General features: G+C 37.4%; 1 protein-coding gene across 2 annotated transcripts in view; it reads right to left on the bottom strand.

Annotated features, from left to right (window-relative positions):
• The window catches only part of KIF6 (kinesin family member 6), a 377,323-nt gene that overhangs the window by 286,789 nt on the left and 71,725 nt on the right, over nucleotides 1–18,809 (bottom strand). Inside the window, exons 4-5 of one of the 2 annotated variants that reach the window (XM_070514982.1) lie at nucleotides 6,372–6,519; nucleotides 1,568–1,677 (exon numbers count right to left, since the gene is read on the bottom strand). In XM_070514982.1, the coding sequence (XP_070371083.1) occupies nucleotides 1,568–1,677; nucleotides 6,372–6,519 (258 nt within the window). The remainder of the gene's footprint in view (nucleotides 1–1,567; nucleotides 1,678–6,371; nucleotides 6,520–18,809) is intronic. The other variant, XM_070514983.1, reaches the window with a different exon arrangement.

Raw genomic sequence — 18,809 nt, 5'->3', positions numbered from 1 at the left:
CCTGGGCAAGTCATACCTCTCTGGGCTTACTCTTCTCAATTAGTAAAATGAGGAGAGCATCAACCTGCTGTGATTCACCTTCTTTTCAAATCCAAGCAAATCCAAGGTGCTAGGCACAATCAATTAATTTTCTTTCTTTTTTTTATTTTGCATATCTCTCAGATGTACCTCTCTTCATCCATGTTCATCATAGCCAAGCCCTTCCTTCCTGGATTATTGCTAAGCAGGCATCAAGCTCTTCAGTGCAGATGTGACTTGTAAAAGCAATTTTAAGTAAGATTTAGCCTAGAGGTATATAGGTTAGACTAGAGGCTAGAAAACTAATTAAGAAGGCTGTTAAAGCAAAGATCAATCTTACCCCGAAAACCGGTCTTTCAAGGCCCTCAAAAGCTGGCTCCAGTAGGCCTTTCTATTTTATTCCACATGAGTCCTCAACACATGCCTTTCTGACCACACCTTCATGTTCTTAATGTTGTTGTTCCCACCCTTCCTATGAGGAAAGTTTTACCTTTTTGTGAACTTAACTCCAAAAGTTTCTTCAGGACTAATTTCTTCCACGGAGTCAGTAATCTTTCCTTTCTCTTAATTCTTACACAAATATTTAGAGTACCAACAATAATTGTCTCTGAACTCCCTCTAATGAATATTGTTAGCAGAAAAGAGATGATATATAAAAACTCTCAATCAACATTAATGGAAGAATGCATATAAGGTGATGTAAAGACTATAACATTTTCTTTATTATTTCTTTTTCTTTCCTTTGCAAATTAAAATAAGCAACTGGTTGCTGATCTTTTTGGTAGAGGATTAATACGTTTTATATTATATTTATTAATATTTTACAATTGTTTCAGAATATTTAATAAGAAGAATACTAAGACATATTTCCCTGGCTCTAGCAACTTCTGATATATGAAGATATCTGGACAAAAGTAAATGAATTGTTACCAATTGATATGTTTAATTTAGGCAGATATTCAAACATGCAGTGAGTAATGTTATATAAATGCTGGCAGGGTAACTTATTCCACTAATAGATAAGCTCTGAAGACTCTATTCATATTTCAGACATGAAACAATCAGTGCCAATCTGACCAAATGATTGTCAGTGTTAGTCTAATAATACTAAAGAAAAATTCGGGGAAAACTTAATGTTTTATTTTCTCTTTGAGTTTCTCTTATTGCTGCTTAAACCCTAATTTTAATACCTTCTTCAGAGAAAGGCCACAATTAGAGGAGTGAAAGGGTTTCACACGGCAAGAGTAAAGTAGTGCTGCCACATCCCATCAATCCTCTCTGCACCCACTCTCCGAGAACATTCACTGCATTCTCCTGTAGCAATTCCAAGAGAGTTTCCCAAGAAATGAGTTTTAAGCAATTTTAGTTCCCATCACTACTGTCTGTTTGCCATAACTGGAAAAATATCCATTGTATTTCAAAAAGATTCTGTTATCCAGTATTTGTTAATTACGATTGAGACCAGAAACATACAAAGTTTCAAAGAAAACAACTGAAGAGAACATCTGAAAGTAATTTTCCCCCCATTCTTTGTTGTTCTGCTACTCACGGCAAGTCTTCCAAAGTGGAGGCTTCATGTCTTGGATCCAATAGATCATAACCACATTCATTGTAGATTTCCAAATAGGAAATGTGTGTTGTATATATTTTGCCGCTGTCCTGATTGGAAAAGGGAAAGGCATTATTTAATGGCTATAAATAACGATTCAGCTTAGAGGAAGATGAACACATTTATCACTGTAGTTTCCTCTCAGTTTCTCTCCTCTCTCACTTTGTATGGTTTAAATTTTCAGTTCGTGACACTTTCAAGTTGCCAGTTACCATATGCATGAAGCTTTTCTTTTTAATGGCCAACACCCGTGATTACAAGCAACTTTAGTCTGTTGTTTTTTATTGTTCCACATTATACATAAAAAGTCAATATATACTTAAATGAGCCAACTTGGTTGCAGAACTGTATAATACACCATTTTTTACTTTCCAGACCAAAAAAATAAGGTTACTAAGAAAAAAATAAACTTACATTCTGTGAACAGCCTATTCATAAAAGAACACAGAATTATTACTTCAGTTTAAAAACGCCAGTAGCAAGAGTTTCCATCTTTAATCATAATTTTTTTTTACTTTGCTAATATTCAAATTTTCTGATGACATAAATAGATAACAGACATTAAATAGATAATGGAAAGTGAATTCTAGGGGACAGAAACAGTTCAGGTCAATCAGGTAACAGTCAGAGTGGACATCAGCAGTTCACTGCCTGTACCTTATCTGTTGGGTTAATTTTCTTGGCCCAGGTGGCAATTTAGAGATATTCGGCTCATGACAAGAGGAAAACATTTTCTTTGGAACACTACTAAAATGCAATGACATAGGCACCAATGAAATTAGGATAAAAGTCAAGGTATTTGTTCCTAGTCTCAGTTCTGCCAACAGACTAAAAGGACCTACTCCTTTTGGCATGGAATGAAACTGAGTGTTTTCAGTGCTTGAGAAAATTCCAAGTTCAGTTTTCAATACAAAATATCAAATAATAGCACCCTCCTCTTATATCTCCCAAAATACAAATGCTTCCATTTCTGAAAATATTATCCTGCTTCTCATAAGAGGAGAATATATTAGTGTTTTGTGGCAAGAAGGTCAGAGTAGATACTCACAGAGAGGATTGCTTAGGATGACCTTCCTGATTGATTCTCACCCATATTTAAGACAACTCCTTTAAAAGGTATTATTCAGAGGGAGAGAGGACCAAGACATAGAGATGAGGGAGCGAATAGAGACCTGCAAATGCAAAGCTGGAATCTTAGTGCTACTAGCTATGAGCCCCTATCACGTGAGGCCTCAGTTTCCACACCCATTAAAGTGGGGAAGTTGGATGATGACTCCCTACGTGCTCTTCAGATTAAAATTAATATGGTTCTCTGGTCCTAAAATGGCTCAAACTATTCAAATAAAGATACTACCATTTCATAAAAACAAAACAGTACATGAAAAATTACGGCAACTCTCAGCCAGCACATGACTATACTAAAACACTCAGGCCACAGCTGAAATTCCACATTCTGATAGTCTGTGGTGCCAGCATGGACTGAATCTCTACCAAGCAAATTTCTCCCATCCAAATGCTGGAAATCCTGCTGATGTGAGTGACTCTGGCTGCTCATCAAGACAAATGGTCTATCGATTACATTAGTATCCTAGTTTAGCAAAGGCATCATTTCAACATAATTCTTTGGGTTGAAGCTTGGCTTAGTGCAGGTGTCAGAAACTATAAATATGAGACAGACTCTGTGTGGGCTTCAGTCTAATCCAGTATTTCCTAAAATATTCCAGGAAATACTCATGGGGAAAAGGGATTCCATGGTCAACATATATACTGCTTTTCTCTGGAAAATTCTCAGAGAACATTAAAGGTTATGAAGGATGATTTAGCAACACCCTGAAATCTTGTTTAAAACAACATATTTCTAAAACTTACCCGAACATATCTGAAACACACCCTGGATTATGGATGGGATTTTAGCATACAGTTCTGAGCTCATCTTAGCATTACACACAAAAGTGGGTTTGAATCTGGATCTGCCATTTAAACTGAGTGATCTTACACTCTTCTCTTCAGTTGTTTAACTATTAAAATGGGGATAATTACCCTTAGATGGCAGAACTGCTGTGACAGAGAAATAGATTCTGTATTTAAAATCCTACCAAGAATGTATGGCCCATAACAGACACCAATAAATCATTGCTGTCGCTGTTATTATTGCTGTTGTTATTGATTTTTATTATTATTTCTAAAAGCCTCCAAATGGAGAATTCAGTATATGAATATAAAAGGAAAGGAAAAGAAAGACAAAAAAACCCAGCTAAATTGTATATTCGTCTGCAGTGGGGAAACTCTCTTCTTCCAGAAATTAGGAGAAATCATAAAAACTCAGGAAAATGGCAGGTCCCCTGTCCTGAGATGATAGGGATAATGCTTTGGCTCCTTTAGCTTCTGCATTTTCTGGGCTTTTATTGGAATACACACTTAAAATTCACTGAGCTATGTGGCAAGCTACCTTTCCTTATTACTCCTCTTTTAGTGTTTAGGATTGCCAGACTATAATGTAACACATATGTTTCCTGCAGACAGCCTTTTCTCTTGCCCCAAAACAAGTTTGAACCTCACAATACTCAAAAATAATAAGCAGTGATTTCTAAAATAAATGGAATCAATTTTCTTCTTTTAAAATCACTGAAAATGTGCTCCTATCACACTCACAGGCATTTTAGGACCCAGTATGGACTGTGCTCTTAGTTTATCTTGAAATACGTACTTTCCATAAGTAAGTCAAATGTTTCCTTTAAGAATTCTAGAGAGCTCCATGTGGCCTTTTAAAGCAATCAACTGGGGCATCTTTTGCATTTTTCAGCTATACAATGCGGACAATCTCCATGATGAACCTCAAGTTGCCTCTGACTTGTTTCACAGCAGTTCAGTTTGATCATAATAAATGTGTTGTGCCCCATTGTAGAAATCGGTCCATTTCGAAGAGTTGGCCCGGCTATAAATTGGTCCTATGGGCGCTCTCCAAGTCCAGGAAGTTATTTAGGATCATTCAGAATGAAACGGGGTTTAGGGCAATGTCAACGACAAACAGACATAAGACAATGAACCCAAAAGATGGGAGGTACTTGGGAGACATTTAGACTTTTAGAACTGTTTATTGGTAACTGTATTCGATAAATAAAATTTAGGTGAAATTTTAAAAGTGACAAATCTATTTCCTATTAGCAAGGGATTTGTTCATTCTGTTTAACTTAATCAGGAGAATTGGCTTCATTAGTTCTGAGTTTCAAAGAGTTCTTTGGAACTGGTCAGAAATCATTTGGCCATGTGCATATACACATATGGATATCAATGGCTGTAGTAACACTACCACGTATTGAGTGTCTACTATGTGCCAGGAAGTGCACAATATCTTTGAATACAGTATATTCAGCCTTCACGTGAATGCCACAAGCCTGAGACATTCAGTAAGCACCCCAAACCACATGCTGGAAGCAGCAGACTTTCTCGGAACAAGGTCAGCCTACACCAACCTCAATGATCTTTCCAAGACAACAAGCTTCCACATTAGGGCCACAGCAACAAAAACTACTACAAATTATATTCCCAGTTGTGAAATCTGGGAACAAACAAAACAACTAACGTCAGAAATAAATGCATAAGTGAAAAGAAGGGATTTGGATGCAACATAGACACTATACTCAACCTTTTCTCTTCCAAATTTTCTTGCATGGAGAGACGGCATGCCTGAGCTAATGAGAGACGAGCTGAACTAATGGGTAATTGCTACTTTATGGATGGAAATTAGAATTATGCAGATCTCAGTGATTTCTTCTCATCTTTCCAACTCAAAATGCAAACAGCAGACAGTTGAGAAATTTTGGAATGACTGGCCCACTGCCCTAGTTAGGACACTTGTTATACAGAATTAATACAACCAAGGAACTGTTGGAACTAATAGAGATGCTGGAGATCCTCTGGTACAATCCATTCCCTACTTTCACAGAGGGCAGGACAGAAACCCGGAGAAGTGAAAGGACTCATTGTAGAGAATTTGTTTAAACACAACCAACAAAATAAAGCCAGTCTGAGAGACAGAGGCAGTGTAAGTAATGGTAAAAAGCACAGAATTTGGCATCACACAGACCAGGAATGGACCTCCAGATCAGCTACTTATAAGGACCCAGAGAAAGATATTTAACCTGAGACTCAGTTTTCCCAACTATAAAATGAGGATAAGGATCTCTAACTTGTAGTTGTAATATATGTTGTATTAAATACTGATAAAGCAACAGACACTTGGAGCTACACAGTAAATGGTATACATAATATAGATGGGAATCTCTTCTTTATAATAATATTAATTGCAATAGGATTTTTACTCTGGTAAATTCCTCTGGGCATCTATTAAAAGTGTGAAAAAGGTACAGTAACATTATCCTATTCAGTGCTTTAGTAACTAAAATATAGGTCCATTTTGGTAAAAGGATATTCATGGGTTTCTTAATGAGAAACATAAGATATTAGTTGGCAAAATGTGCTATCTGTCCTTTTAACCTCCATGGGTGTATCAGAGGATCCCTTTGAACCTCTGCTGAAACAGCATCCCTTTAATGAGAAGCACCTTCTTAATTTCCACTTCTTCAGCAAAATCCCAAACTTTCCTTAAATGTAAAGGCCAGAGTTATTACACAATAGTACTTCCTCACTTACATACAATATAATCAAATGTCACAATAAATTTTCCACCTGCAGTAAATTTCTGCAGAATATTTCAAATTAAAAAGAAATTGAAGTTTCATACCTTTTGTAGTTGCTCAAAAATGTACGACAGTGTCCTTGGGATAATGCCTCTGTCACTGTAGCGCTCTGCGCCCCCCGTGATGGTGAATGTCTTACCGCTGCCTGTTTGCCCGTATGCAAAGATGGTGCCATTGTAACCCGCCAGGACACTACACAAAGAGATGGCGCACTTTCAGGATCAAAATGGCGGACTGCATTTGTATTAAGTGGCTCATATTCTAATAGCAACCTGATTTGACACTAACGAAAAGACATTCGTAGAAATAGCTACAGAAGTATTTATATATGTGAGTATCTAACTAGAAATTACTTATTTATCAGGAGTTTCAGCACATCTCTAACAAAGGACCTGTAACTCAAATGGGGCGCACTGGTTTTAAATATTTTTCTATTTGAGTAAAATTTTTACTTTAGAATAGTTTTATATCTATAGAAAGGTTGTAAAGATAGTAAAGAGAGTTCACATAGACCCCACACCTAGTTTCCTCTATTGTTAATATCTTATGTCAGTATTGTACATTTCTTGCAGCTAATGAACCAATATTGATAGATTATTACAAACTTTATTCAAATTTCCTTCGTTTTTATCTAATGTCTTTTTCTTTTTTTCCCAGCTTTATTGAGATATAATTGACACATAACGCATGTAAGTTTAAGGTAAAATGTGATGATTCGATACATATCTATATTGTGAAATGACCACAATAAGGTTTGTAAACACATCCATCACCTCACATAATTACCTTTTTTTTTGTGGTGATAACATTTAAGATTTACTCTCTTAACAACTTTCCAATACATAATACAGTACTGTTAATTACAGTCACCATGATGTACATTAGATCCCCAAAACTTATTCATCTTATAACTAGAAGTTTATACCCTTTGATCCACATCTCACCATTTCCCCCACACCCCAGCCCAAGATAACCACTATTCTTTTTTTTTTTTTTTTTTTAAGTTCTAGTTTTTTTTTCCCCCAAAGCCCCCCCGGTACATAGTTGTATATTCTTCGTTGTGGGTCCTTCTAGTTGTGGTATGTGGGACGCCGCCTCAGCGTGATTTGATGAGCAGTGTCATGTCCGCGCCCAGGATTCGAACCAACGAAACACTGGGCCGCCTGCAGCGGAGCGCGCGAACTTAACCACTCGGCCACGGGGCCAGCCCCAAGATAACCACTATTCTACTCTATTTCTATGAGTTTGGTTTTTTAGATTCCACATGTGAGAATATACAATATTTGTCTTTCTCTGTCTGACATTTCACTTAGCATTAACGGTCTCAAAGTCCATCCAGGTTGTTGTAAAAGGTAGGAACCCCCTCTTTTTTATGGCTGAATAATATTCCATTATATTTACATACCACATCTTTACCATTCATCTATCAATGGACACTTAGGTTTTCCCATGCCTTGGCAGTTGTAAATACTACTGCAATGAACATGGGGATGCAGATATCTCTTTGAAACAGTGATTTCATTTCCTTCAGAAATATATATATACAGAAGTGGGATTGCTTGATCATATGGTAATTCTATTTCTTATTTTTTGAGGTACTTCCATACTGTTTTCTATAGCAACTGCCCCAATTTACATTCTCACCAACAGTGCACAAAGGTTCCCTTTTCTTCACATCTTCTACAACACTTGCTGTCTCTTGTGTTTTTGATAATAGCCATCCTAACAGGCACGAGGAGATATCTCATTGTGATTTTTATTAGCATTTCTCCGATGATTAGAGATCTTGAACATCTTTTCATGTGCTGCTGGTCAATGTATGTTTTCTTTGGAAAAATGTCTATTCAAGTTCTCTGCCCACTTTTTAATCAAATTATTTGTTTTTTTGCTTTTGAGTTGTATGAGTTCCTTACATAGTTCAGATGTTAACCCCTTATCAGACAGACAGATTGCAAATATTTTGTCCCATTCCATAGGTTGTCTTTTCATTTTGTTGATTGCTTCTTTTGCTTTACAGAAGTTTTTTAGTTTAATGTAGTCCCATTTGTTTATTTTTGATTTTGTTGCTTGTTCTTTTGGTGTCAGATCCAAAAAATCATTGCTAAGACCAATGTCAAGGAGCTTTATCCCTATGTTTTCTTCTAGGAATTTCATAGTTTCAGGTCTTAAATTTAAGTCTTTAATCCATTGCAAGTTAATTTTTGTGAGTGGTGTAAGAATAGGTCCTAATTCATTCTTTTGTATGTGAATATCCAGTTTTCCCAAAACTGATTGAAGAGATTCTTGGCTCACTTGTCAAATATTAGTTGACTGTATATGTGTGTGTTTATTTCTGGGCTCTTGATTCTTTTCCATTAGTGTATATGTCTGTTTTGTTTGCTTATTTGTTTGTTTTTTATCTTGTGTCTTTTGCTTTAAGCTGGTATAAATGTTTTTTGGAGAAAAGTAGGACTTTTTAAAAAAGTTTATTGAGGTATAATTGACATATAGCATTATATTGGTTTCAGGTGTACAACATAATGATTTGATATTTGTATGCATTGGAAAATGTTTACCAGAGTAAGTCTAGTTACCATCTGTTACCATACAAAGTTAACTTTCAGGATTTACTCTCTTAGCAACTTCCAATTATGCTCTACAATATTATTGATTAATGGCATCATGCTGTACATTACAACCCCTTGATTTATTTATTTTATAATTGGAAGTTGTACCTCTTGACCCGCTGCACACATTTCACTCACTCCAGAACACTGCTTGCCTCTGGCAACCACCTTTCTGTTCTCTGTATTCAGGATTTTTATTTTGTTTTGTGTCTTCATTTGTTTTGTTTCTTTTTTAGATTTCAAATATAGTGAAATCATACAGTATTTGTCTTTCTCTGTCTCACTTACTTTGCTTAGCATAATTCCTCAAGGTCCATCCATTTTGTCACAAATGGCAAGATTGCATTCTTTTTTATGGCTGAGTAGTATTTCATTGTGTGTGTGTACGTATATATATATATATATATATACGTACACACACACACCAAATCTTCTTTATCCGTTCATCCACTGATGGAGACTTAGTTTGTTTCCATATATGAACATAGGGGTGCATATCTTTTTAAACTAGTGTTTTTGTTTTCTTCAGGTAAATACCCAGGAGTGGAACTGGTAAATCATATGGTAGCTCTATTTTCACTTTTTAAAGAACCTCCATACTGTTTTCCATCATAGCTGCATCCATTTACATTCCCACCAACAGTGCACCAGGGTCCCCTTTTTTCCATAGTCTCACTAACCCTTGTTATTTCTTGTCTTTTTGATAATAGCCATTCTAAAAGGTGCAAGGTGATATCTCATTGTGGTTTTGATTTGTATTTCTCTGATGATTAGTGATGTTGAGCACATTTTCATGTGCCCATTGGCCATCTGTATGTCTTCTCTGGAAAAATGTCTATTCAGGTCCTCTGCCCATTTTTTATTCATATTGGGTTTTTTTGGCTTTTGAGTTTTATGAATTCTTTATATATTTTTTATTTCAATCCCTTATCAGATACATGATTTGCAAATATTTTGTCCCATTTCATAGGTTGTCTTTCCATTATGTTAATGGTTTTCTTTGCTGTGCAAAAGCTCTTAGTTTTATGTAGTCCCACTTGTTTATTTTTGCTTTTGGAGTTAGATACAAAAATTCATCACCAAGTCTGATGTCAAGTAGCCTACTGCCTATGTTTTCTTCTAGAAGTTTCATGGTTTCAGGTCTTACATTCAAGTCTTTAATCCACTTTGAGTTAACTTTTGTGTATAGTACAAAATAGTGATCCAGTTTCCTTTTTTAGCATGTGGCTTCCCAGTTATCCAAATGCCATTTATTAAAGAGACTGTCCTTTCCCCATGTACATTCTTGCCTCCTTTCTCATAAATTAATTGACCATACACACGTGGGTTTATTTTGGGGTTCTTTATTCTGTTCCATTATTCTTTGTGTCTGTTTTTATGTCAAAATCTTTTGTTTTGATTACCATAGCTTTGTAATATAGTTTGAAATCAGGAAGTGTTGATGCTTCCAGATTTGTTCTTCTTTCTCAATATTGCTTTGACTATTTAGGTTCTTTTGTGGTTGCATATAAATTTTAGGATTCTTTGCTCTATTTTTGTCAAAAATGTCAGTGGAACCTTGATAGGTATTGCATTGAATCTGTATATTGCTTTGGGTAATATAGACATTTTAGCAATATTAATTCTGCCAATCCATGAGCACTGAAATCTCCTTCAATTTCTTTCATCAATAACTTACAGTTTTCAGTGTACAGGTCTTTCACTCTCTTGGTTAAATTTATTCCTTGGTATTTAATTCTTTTTGATGCAACTGTAAATAGGAATGTTTTCTTAATTTCTCTTTCTGATAGTTTGTTGTTAGGGTATAGAAATGAAACTTATTTTTTTATATGGATTTTGTACTCTGCAAATTTACCAAATTCATTTGTTAGTCCTAACAGTTTTGTGGTGGAGTCTTTAGGATTTTCTATATGAAAAATCATGTCATCTGCAAATAGTGACAGTTTTACTTCCTTCTTTCCAATTTGGATGCCTTTTAGGTCTTTTTCTGGTGTAATTGCCCTGGCAAAAATTTCCAGTACTCTGTTGAATGAAAGCGGGGAGAGCGGGCATCCTTGTCTTTTTCTGATCTTAGAGGAAAAGCTTTCAGCTTTTCACCATTGAGTATGATGTTAACTGTGGGCTTGTAATATATGGCCTTTATTATGTTAAGGTGCGTTCCCTCTAAACTCACTTTGTTAAGAGTTTTTATCATAAATGGATATTGAAGTTTGTCAAATGCTTTTTCTGCATCCATTGAGATGATCATATGATTTTTATCTTTCATTTTGTAAATGTGGTGTATCACGATTGATTTGTGGATATTGAACCAGCCTCGCATCACTGTAATAAATCCCACTTGATCATGGTGTATGATCCTTTATATTGCTGAATTTGGTTTGCTAATATTTGTTGAGGATTTTGCACCTATGATCATCAGGGACATTGGACTGTAATTTTCTTTTTCTGTGATGTCCTTGTCTGGTTTTGGTATCAGGGTAATGCTGGCCTCATAAAATGAGTTTGGAAGCATTCCCTCCTCTTCAATTTTCTGGAAGAGTTTGAGAAGGATAGGTATTAAATCTTCTTTGAATGTTTGGTAGAATTCACCAGAGAAGCTATCTGGTCCTGGACTTTTGTTTTTTGAGAGGTTTTTGATTTCTGATTCAATTTCCTTGTTAATAATTGGTCTGTTCAGATTTTTTATTTCTTCATGATTCAGTCTTGGAAGACTGTATGATTCGAAGAATTTATCCATTTCTTCTATATTATCTAATTTCTTGGCATATGATTGTTCATAGTGGTCTCTTATGATCCTTTATATTTCTGTAGTATCAGTTGTAATTTCTCCTCTTTCATTTCTCATTTTATTTATTTGCACTCTCTCTCTTTTTTCCTTTGTGAATCTAGATAAAAATTTGTCAATTTTGTTTATCTTTTCAAAGAAACAGCTCTTAGTTTCATTGATCTTTTCTATTGTCTTTTTAGTCTGTCATTTATTTCCACTCTGATTTTATTATTTCCTTCCTTATGCTAAATTTAGGCTTTATTTTTTTCTAGTTCCTTTAGGTATAAAATTAGATTATTTATTTGATATTTTTCTTGTTCTTCAGTTAGGGCTGTATTTCTAAGAACTTCTCTTTTAGAACGCATTTGTTGCATCCCATAGATTTTGGTATGTCGTATTTTCATTTTCATTCCTCTCAAGGTATTTTTAAATTTATTTGTCGAGTCAATCGTTGTTCAGTAGCGTGTTAGTTAATCTCCACATAGTTGTGATTTTTCCAGTTTTCTTCTTGTAATTGATTTCTGGTTTCATGCCATTGTGGCTGGAAAAGATGTTTGACATGATTCCAGTCTTCTTAAATTTATTGAGACTAGTTTTCTGGCCTAACATTGATCAATCCTGGAGAATGTTCCATGCTAACTTGAGAAGAATGTGTATTCTGATGCTTTTGGATAGAACGTTCTGTATATGACTATTAAGTCCATCTGATCTCTAATGTGCCACTTAAGTTTGATGTTTCTTCATTGATTTTCTGTCTGGATGATCTATCCATGAATATAAATGGGGTGTTAAAGTCCTCTGCCATTATTGCATTGTTGCCAATTTCTCCCTTTTGGTCTGTTAACATTTGCTTTATATATTTTGCTCCTATGCTGTGTGCATGTATATTTATAAATGTCATATCTTCTTGTTGGATTGACCCCTTTATCATTGTGTAATATCCTTTCTTGTCTTTTATTACAATCTTTGTTTTAAAGTTTATTTTGTCTAATTTGAGTATAGCTACACTAGTTTCTTTTCTATTCTATTTGCATGGAATATCTTTTTCTATTTCTTCAGTTTGAATCTGTGTGTGTACTTAGAACTGAAGTGAGTCTTTTGTAGGCAGCACATAGATGAGTCTTGCTTTTTTTATCCATTCAGCCACCCTACGTCTTTTGATTGGAGAATTTAGTCCATTTACATTTAAAGTAATTATTGATAGGCATGTACTTATTGCCATTTTGTTAATTGTTTGCTGGCTGTTTCTGTAGTTCCTCTCTGTTCCTTTCTTTTCTTGCTCTATTCCTGTGTGATTTGATGACTTTCTTCAGTGTTATGTCTAGATTCCCTTCTCATTTTCTTTTGTGTATCTACTACAGGTTTTTGTTTTTTGGTTACTGTGAGGTTCTCATATAATATCCTATGTATATAACTGTCTATTTTAAGTTGATAGCAATTTAAATTTGAACTCATTCTAAAATTCTATATTTTTTGCTGCCCCTTCCACATTTTATATTTTTGATGTCATGTTTTACATCTTTTTGTTTATGTATCCCTTAACTACTTATTGTAGTTTTAATTTTACTAATTTTGTCTTTTAACCTTCATACTAGCTTTATAACTGATCAATTCACTCCCTTTACTATATATTTACCTTTACCAGTGAAATTTTTACTCTCATATATTTTCTTGTTATTAATTAGTGCCTTTTCTTTTCAGCTTAAAGAAGTCCCTTTAACATTTCTTGTAAGGTCAGTTTAACAGTGATGAACTCCTTTAGGTTTTGCTTCTCTGGAAAACTCTTTATCTCTCCTTCAATTCTGAATGATAACCTTGCAGGGTAAAGTATTACTGCTCGGAAGTTTTTTCTTTTCAGCATTTGAATATATCATGCCACTCTCCTCTGGCTTGCAAAGTTTCTGCTGAAAAATCTGCTTGTTGTCTCATGGGGGTTTCCTTGTATGTAACAAGATGTTTTCCCTTGCTGCTTTTAAGATTCTCTCTTCTCCTTAACTCTTGACATTTTAATTACGACAAATAAAAATGGCAAGCAATAGGATATATTGGAGAATATGAGGAAGCCATTGGTATAAACCTAATTCAGCCTGACCTTGTCTTTCCAAAAGGGCCTGACCCTGGCTGTTGAGCATGCATTGTATATCTGCTTTAGATATTCCCTATGGCAAGAACAAAGGCCCTTGAGACAAAGGTGGAACTTCCCTCCCCCTCCCAACGTTGGCATTCCCTTAAGGATTAAGCATCTTTCCTTAGGTTAGGAACTGATTGCTGTGCTCACCTGTGACCACCCAGCTTGAGACAATAGGCTTGCCTCCTGCTACGCCCTCTGAGATAGCAGACCCACTACTTGCTGTGTCCATCAAGTGCTGTGCCGACAGGGCAATCTTGTGACTACTGTGGGAGGGACATTTCAATCATATGTGAAACGTCCTGTATGGGGGTATATAACCACTCTGTATACCTCACTTCCTTGGTGCCCTTTCTTCCTTCAGGAAGAAAGGCCCTGGGCCATGGTCCTCAGATTTCAATCAGAATAAACTCACCCAAATTTTCATTTATAGATTGGTTATGGATTATTTTCGTCGACAATTATAATGTGTCTTGGTGTGGATCTCTTTGGGTTCATCTTGTTTGGAACTTTCTGGACTTCCTGGACCTGGATGTCTGTTTCCTTCCCCAAGTTAGGAAAGTTTTCAGCCCTGATTTCTTCAAATAAGTTTCTGCCCCTTTCTCTCTCTCTCTTCTGCTTCTGCGACCCCTATAATGCAAATGTTATTCTGCTTGATGTTGTCCCATAGGTCCATTAAGCTATCTTCACTTCTTTAAATTCTTTTTTATTTTTTGCTGCTCTGCTTAAGTGAGTTCCATTGCTCTTGTCTTCCAGATCACTGATCTGTTTCTCTGCTTCATCTGTTCTGCTGTTGAACCCCTCCAGTGTATTTTTCAGATCAGTTATTGTATTTTTCTGTGACTTCATTTTGGTACTTTCTCATATTATCTCTTTGTTGAAGTTCTCACTGTGTTCATCCGTTCTTCTCCAAAGTTCGGTGAGCATCTTTATGACCATTACTTTGAACTCTTTATTAGGTAGATTACTTATCTCTGTTTCATTAAGGTCTTTTTCTGAGGTTTGATCTTGTTCTTTTGTTTAAAACATGTTCCTTTGTTTCTTTCTTTTGCTTGAGTCTCTGTGTTTCTGTGTTAGGCAAAACAGCTACCTCTCCCACTCTTGAAGGAGTAGCCTTGTGTAGGTGATGAACCTTGTCATTCAACCTTGCCCTAGCTCTTCATTATCTCCTGGTTTATTCTCAATAGGCCCCCATTGTTGAGGATGTGCCAAGACTTGTCAGTGTTCCAGGGGAGGGATCTCATTTAGCACCTACTTTCAGACTGGTTGGAAGCCAGATTCTCAGGCAGCTGCTTTTAAAGTATGCAAATATATACAGTCCTGTGGGGTTGCAATTGTAAACCCAGCTGGCTTCCAGACAGAAGATCTGGAGATGTCCTCTGGGCAACAGTTGAAAACATCAGGGCTTCAGCAAAGCAAGCAAAGGAAAATGCCTTGACTGTGCACACCTGCTGGCTTCAGAAATGCAGCAAGAGAGCACCTTGTCTGCACATGCCTGCCAGCTTTAACGTGGGAGTGGGAAAATGCCATGACTGCTCATGTCAGCCAGCCTTAGCCAGGAAGCAAGGGAGTGCTGCAACTGCACATGCCTGCTGGCTTCAGCAAAGCTGTGGAATAGTGCCATGACTGCTCATCCCTGCTGGCCTTAGCAAGGCAGCAATAGGGTACCACCTTCACACATGCCTGCCTGGGCTAACTGGTAGAAGGAGACTGCAAAAATGGCATCTGCCTCCATCTCTGAGAGAGTCCCAACTGTCACTTACCGCTCCAGTAGATGCTTTAACATTAGAAAATGAATCTGCTTCACATATAGTCTAGGCACTTTTCAAACTGCTGCTCATGCATTGCGTCCTGAGGAGAGTGAGACTGCACATGAGCCCTTTAAAAGGAGAATCTCAGTTCCCTGCAGCCCTTTGGGTCTTTTGGATGTAAGCCCTCTTGGTTTTCTTAGCAGACATTTTGGGGGCTTGTCTCTCTGATGCAGGTCCCAAGGCTTGTTGTGCTTGATGTGGGACACAAACCCCTCACTCCTCTGGGAGAAGCTCCATACTTCTGTGATCCCTCCCTACTGTGTGGGGTGTTTAGCAAGACCACATCTCTGCCTCTCCTACTCCTCTTGATGTGGTCCTTTTATCCTCTCTTGTAGGGGAGCAGCTCAGCTAGTTTTCAGAGGGAATTTTTCCGTATGTAGCTGTAGATTTGGTGTGTTCATTGGGAGGAGTTGAGTTCAGGCATAGCTTTATGGGGATTCCCTTATTGTGAGGATTCGTTTTTCTTGCTGCTTATTTAAAATTCTCTCTTTGTCTTTGATTTTAGATAGTTTTATTTTAACATGTCTTAAAAAAGATCATTTTGGTTTGAAATTTGGGGGTGGCCATTGGCTTCATGAACACAGATATCCAGCTCTCTCCCAAGATTTGAGAATTCTCAGCCATCATTTCTTTAAATAAATTTTCTGCCATTTTTTCCTCTCTCTTCTCCTTCTGGGACTTTAATAAGGAGTAGATGTTTCTTTTGATGGTATCCTATAATTCACGTAGGTTTTCTTCACTCTTTTTCATTCTTTTTTCATTTTGCTCCTCTAACTGCATGATTTCAAATGACTTGTTTTCTAGTTAAATAATTCTTTCTTCTGCTTGGTCAAGTCTGCTATTGAAGCTTTCTAATGAATCTTCAATTCAGTCATTGTATTCTTGGACTCTAGGATTTGTTTGTTTTTTTAAAAATGGTTTTTATTTATTTGTTGAACTTCTCATTTTGTTCATGCATTGTTTTCCTAATTTCATTTAGTTGTCTATCTTTGTTTTCTTGTATTTCACTGAATTTCTTTAAAAGGATTATTCTGAACGCTTTGTCAGACAGTCCATAGATCTCCATTTCTTTAGGGTCAGTCACCAGAACTTTATTAGTTTCCTCTGGTGGCATCATGCCTGCATGAATGGACCTGGATCCTAGGTCCACAGAGGCTGACCAGGGGCTGGGGACTACTGGGGACTGGGGTGGGCCTGGCATCTTGGTCCACAGGGACTGGTCTGGTGCTGGGACAAGCTGGGAGCCAGGTTTCACAAGAGCTGGCCTGCAGGCTGGGACCACAGGGACCAGCCTGAAAGTTAGATCTGCAGGGGCTAGTGTGGCACTAGGACAGGCCAGGAGCCTGAGATCATGAGACCTGGCCTCAAGGCTAGGGCCATAGGGACTGGCCTGGCATTGGGGTGGACTGGCCATGTGGGTATGTGGGAGCCTGCTAGGAGCCTGGGGCTACAGGAGCTGCCCTGGACCATGAGAGTTGGAAAATACCAGGGTGGGCTGGGATCCATCCTGGGTTTGCTAGAGTCTACTGGGAGCCTGGTGTCAAGAGAGCCACCTGGGGCCATGGGAGTAGGTGGGTGCTGGGGTGGGCCAGGGGCCTGGATTTGTGACAATGTACCAGAAGCCTGGTGCTGTGAAGCTGCCTGGTGCCATGGAAGCCACCTCAGGCTGTGGAAGCTGCCTGGGGCCACTGGAGCCAGCTGGTGCCAGGGTGGTCCAATGTCCATGTCCACAGTAGAGTCAGGTGTTCATTTCCTTCTCTGCCCATGGGGAGGGTGTCTCTCTCCACTCTGGGTTTCCCAGGCTTAGGGGAGGGGTAATGAGGTAACATGAATCTATCTGTCCTACCCTCTTCAATGTGTCTTTTCTTTTTTTCTGTGCTTCACCTAGGTGTAATTCCTCACCTTGAATCTCTAGCTCTTGTGAAGTTATTTTTGTGCATGGACAGTTACTCAAATTGATGTTTCTGAGAGGAGACAGGTGCTAGAAATTCCTGTACCACCATTTTGCTGATGTCATTCTCCTAATTAAATATTTTCTTCATCTTTAGTATTTTGAGCTTGCGTCTGACAATATGCTGAAGAAAAAAGTCCTGGGAAACATCTGTATTTCGGAAAGCTGCAAAACAGACACTTGGTACCACATGTGGTGAATACTCACAATGGTAGTCACCTTCTAGAACACCACGTACACACTGTTTGCCACTATGTACCTTGTAATGTAATTCCCTAATTTAATATCCAGCACCAGCTGCAAATCCTCTAGGAATTTCCCTCCTCAATTTTCTTGGAGTGACTTTTTGGCAGAAGATGCTGGTCTGTATATGCTCTTCAGCTCTGCAAAGCTGCTTTTGATTGGACGGTAATCTTAAGAACCCTGGGTCTTCTCAGCCTTAGTGGACCACCACCTATAATATAGGCTTTTAACAATATGCATGGCATGAGTCAGACTTTCACAAGTGACTTTTTTCTCTACACCATACAGAAAAGCAAACTATTGCAGCTTTACTTTATTTTTTTGTTACAAGCGGCTCCTTAATCTCTGAGATGTTTTCATCCAGCAGCAATGAAGATGTCAGTTCACCGTACCCACACTGTGAATGAATTTTTGATAGATGGCTCCTCTGAGAATCACCCATCATTGTTCACACTGGGATTCCTGCTCCAATACTTCTGCCAAGATACTGTCTGCAATTCTCTCTCTGTTTCATTATGGTTTTGTGCCCGCTTGTTGTGTCATGCCCCCTCAAAACACAGGTTTTGCCTACAGTTTATTTGAAGTGATCAGTTGAATCCTAAGCACCTCATGCAACTATTAAACTAAGAATAATACCTTCAGCCACAACTCAATGCATCTTCTGCTATGTAGGCAGAAGGTGGTTTTGGTGCTTACACACTTAAGGACTCAGTACAGGAAGTGAGCAAAAAGCTATTGCTGCTGCATGGTTCAACTTTTCACTTTTGAGACGCTTAATAATTTTTTCCATGTGTCTTCACATGGATTTGGTCTATTTACCTGGATGATTATAGACTCTTTCTGCTCAACAGAATTTGTCACCAATGATGTAGCAATATCGCATTAGCAATATCATGCAGCTATACGATATTTCTTGGCCATAAATGTTCTAAGTAAATGAAGTCTATGACTTTAACTATCAAACCTTAAACATTAT

The sequence above is a fragment of the Equus asinus genome, chromosome 8 (genome assembly GCF_041296235.1).
Source record: "Equus asinus isolate D_3611 breed Donkey chromosome 8, EquAss-T2T_v2, whole genome shotgun sequence".
Classification (NCBI taxonomy): domain Eukaryota; kingdom Metazoa; phylum Chordata; class Mammalia; order Perissodactyla; family Equidae; genus Equus; species Equus asinus.
The sequence above is the reverse complement of the archived record's forward strand: the minus strand, read 5'-3'. Positions and strand labels throughout refer to the sequence as shown.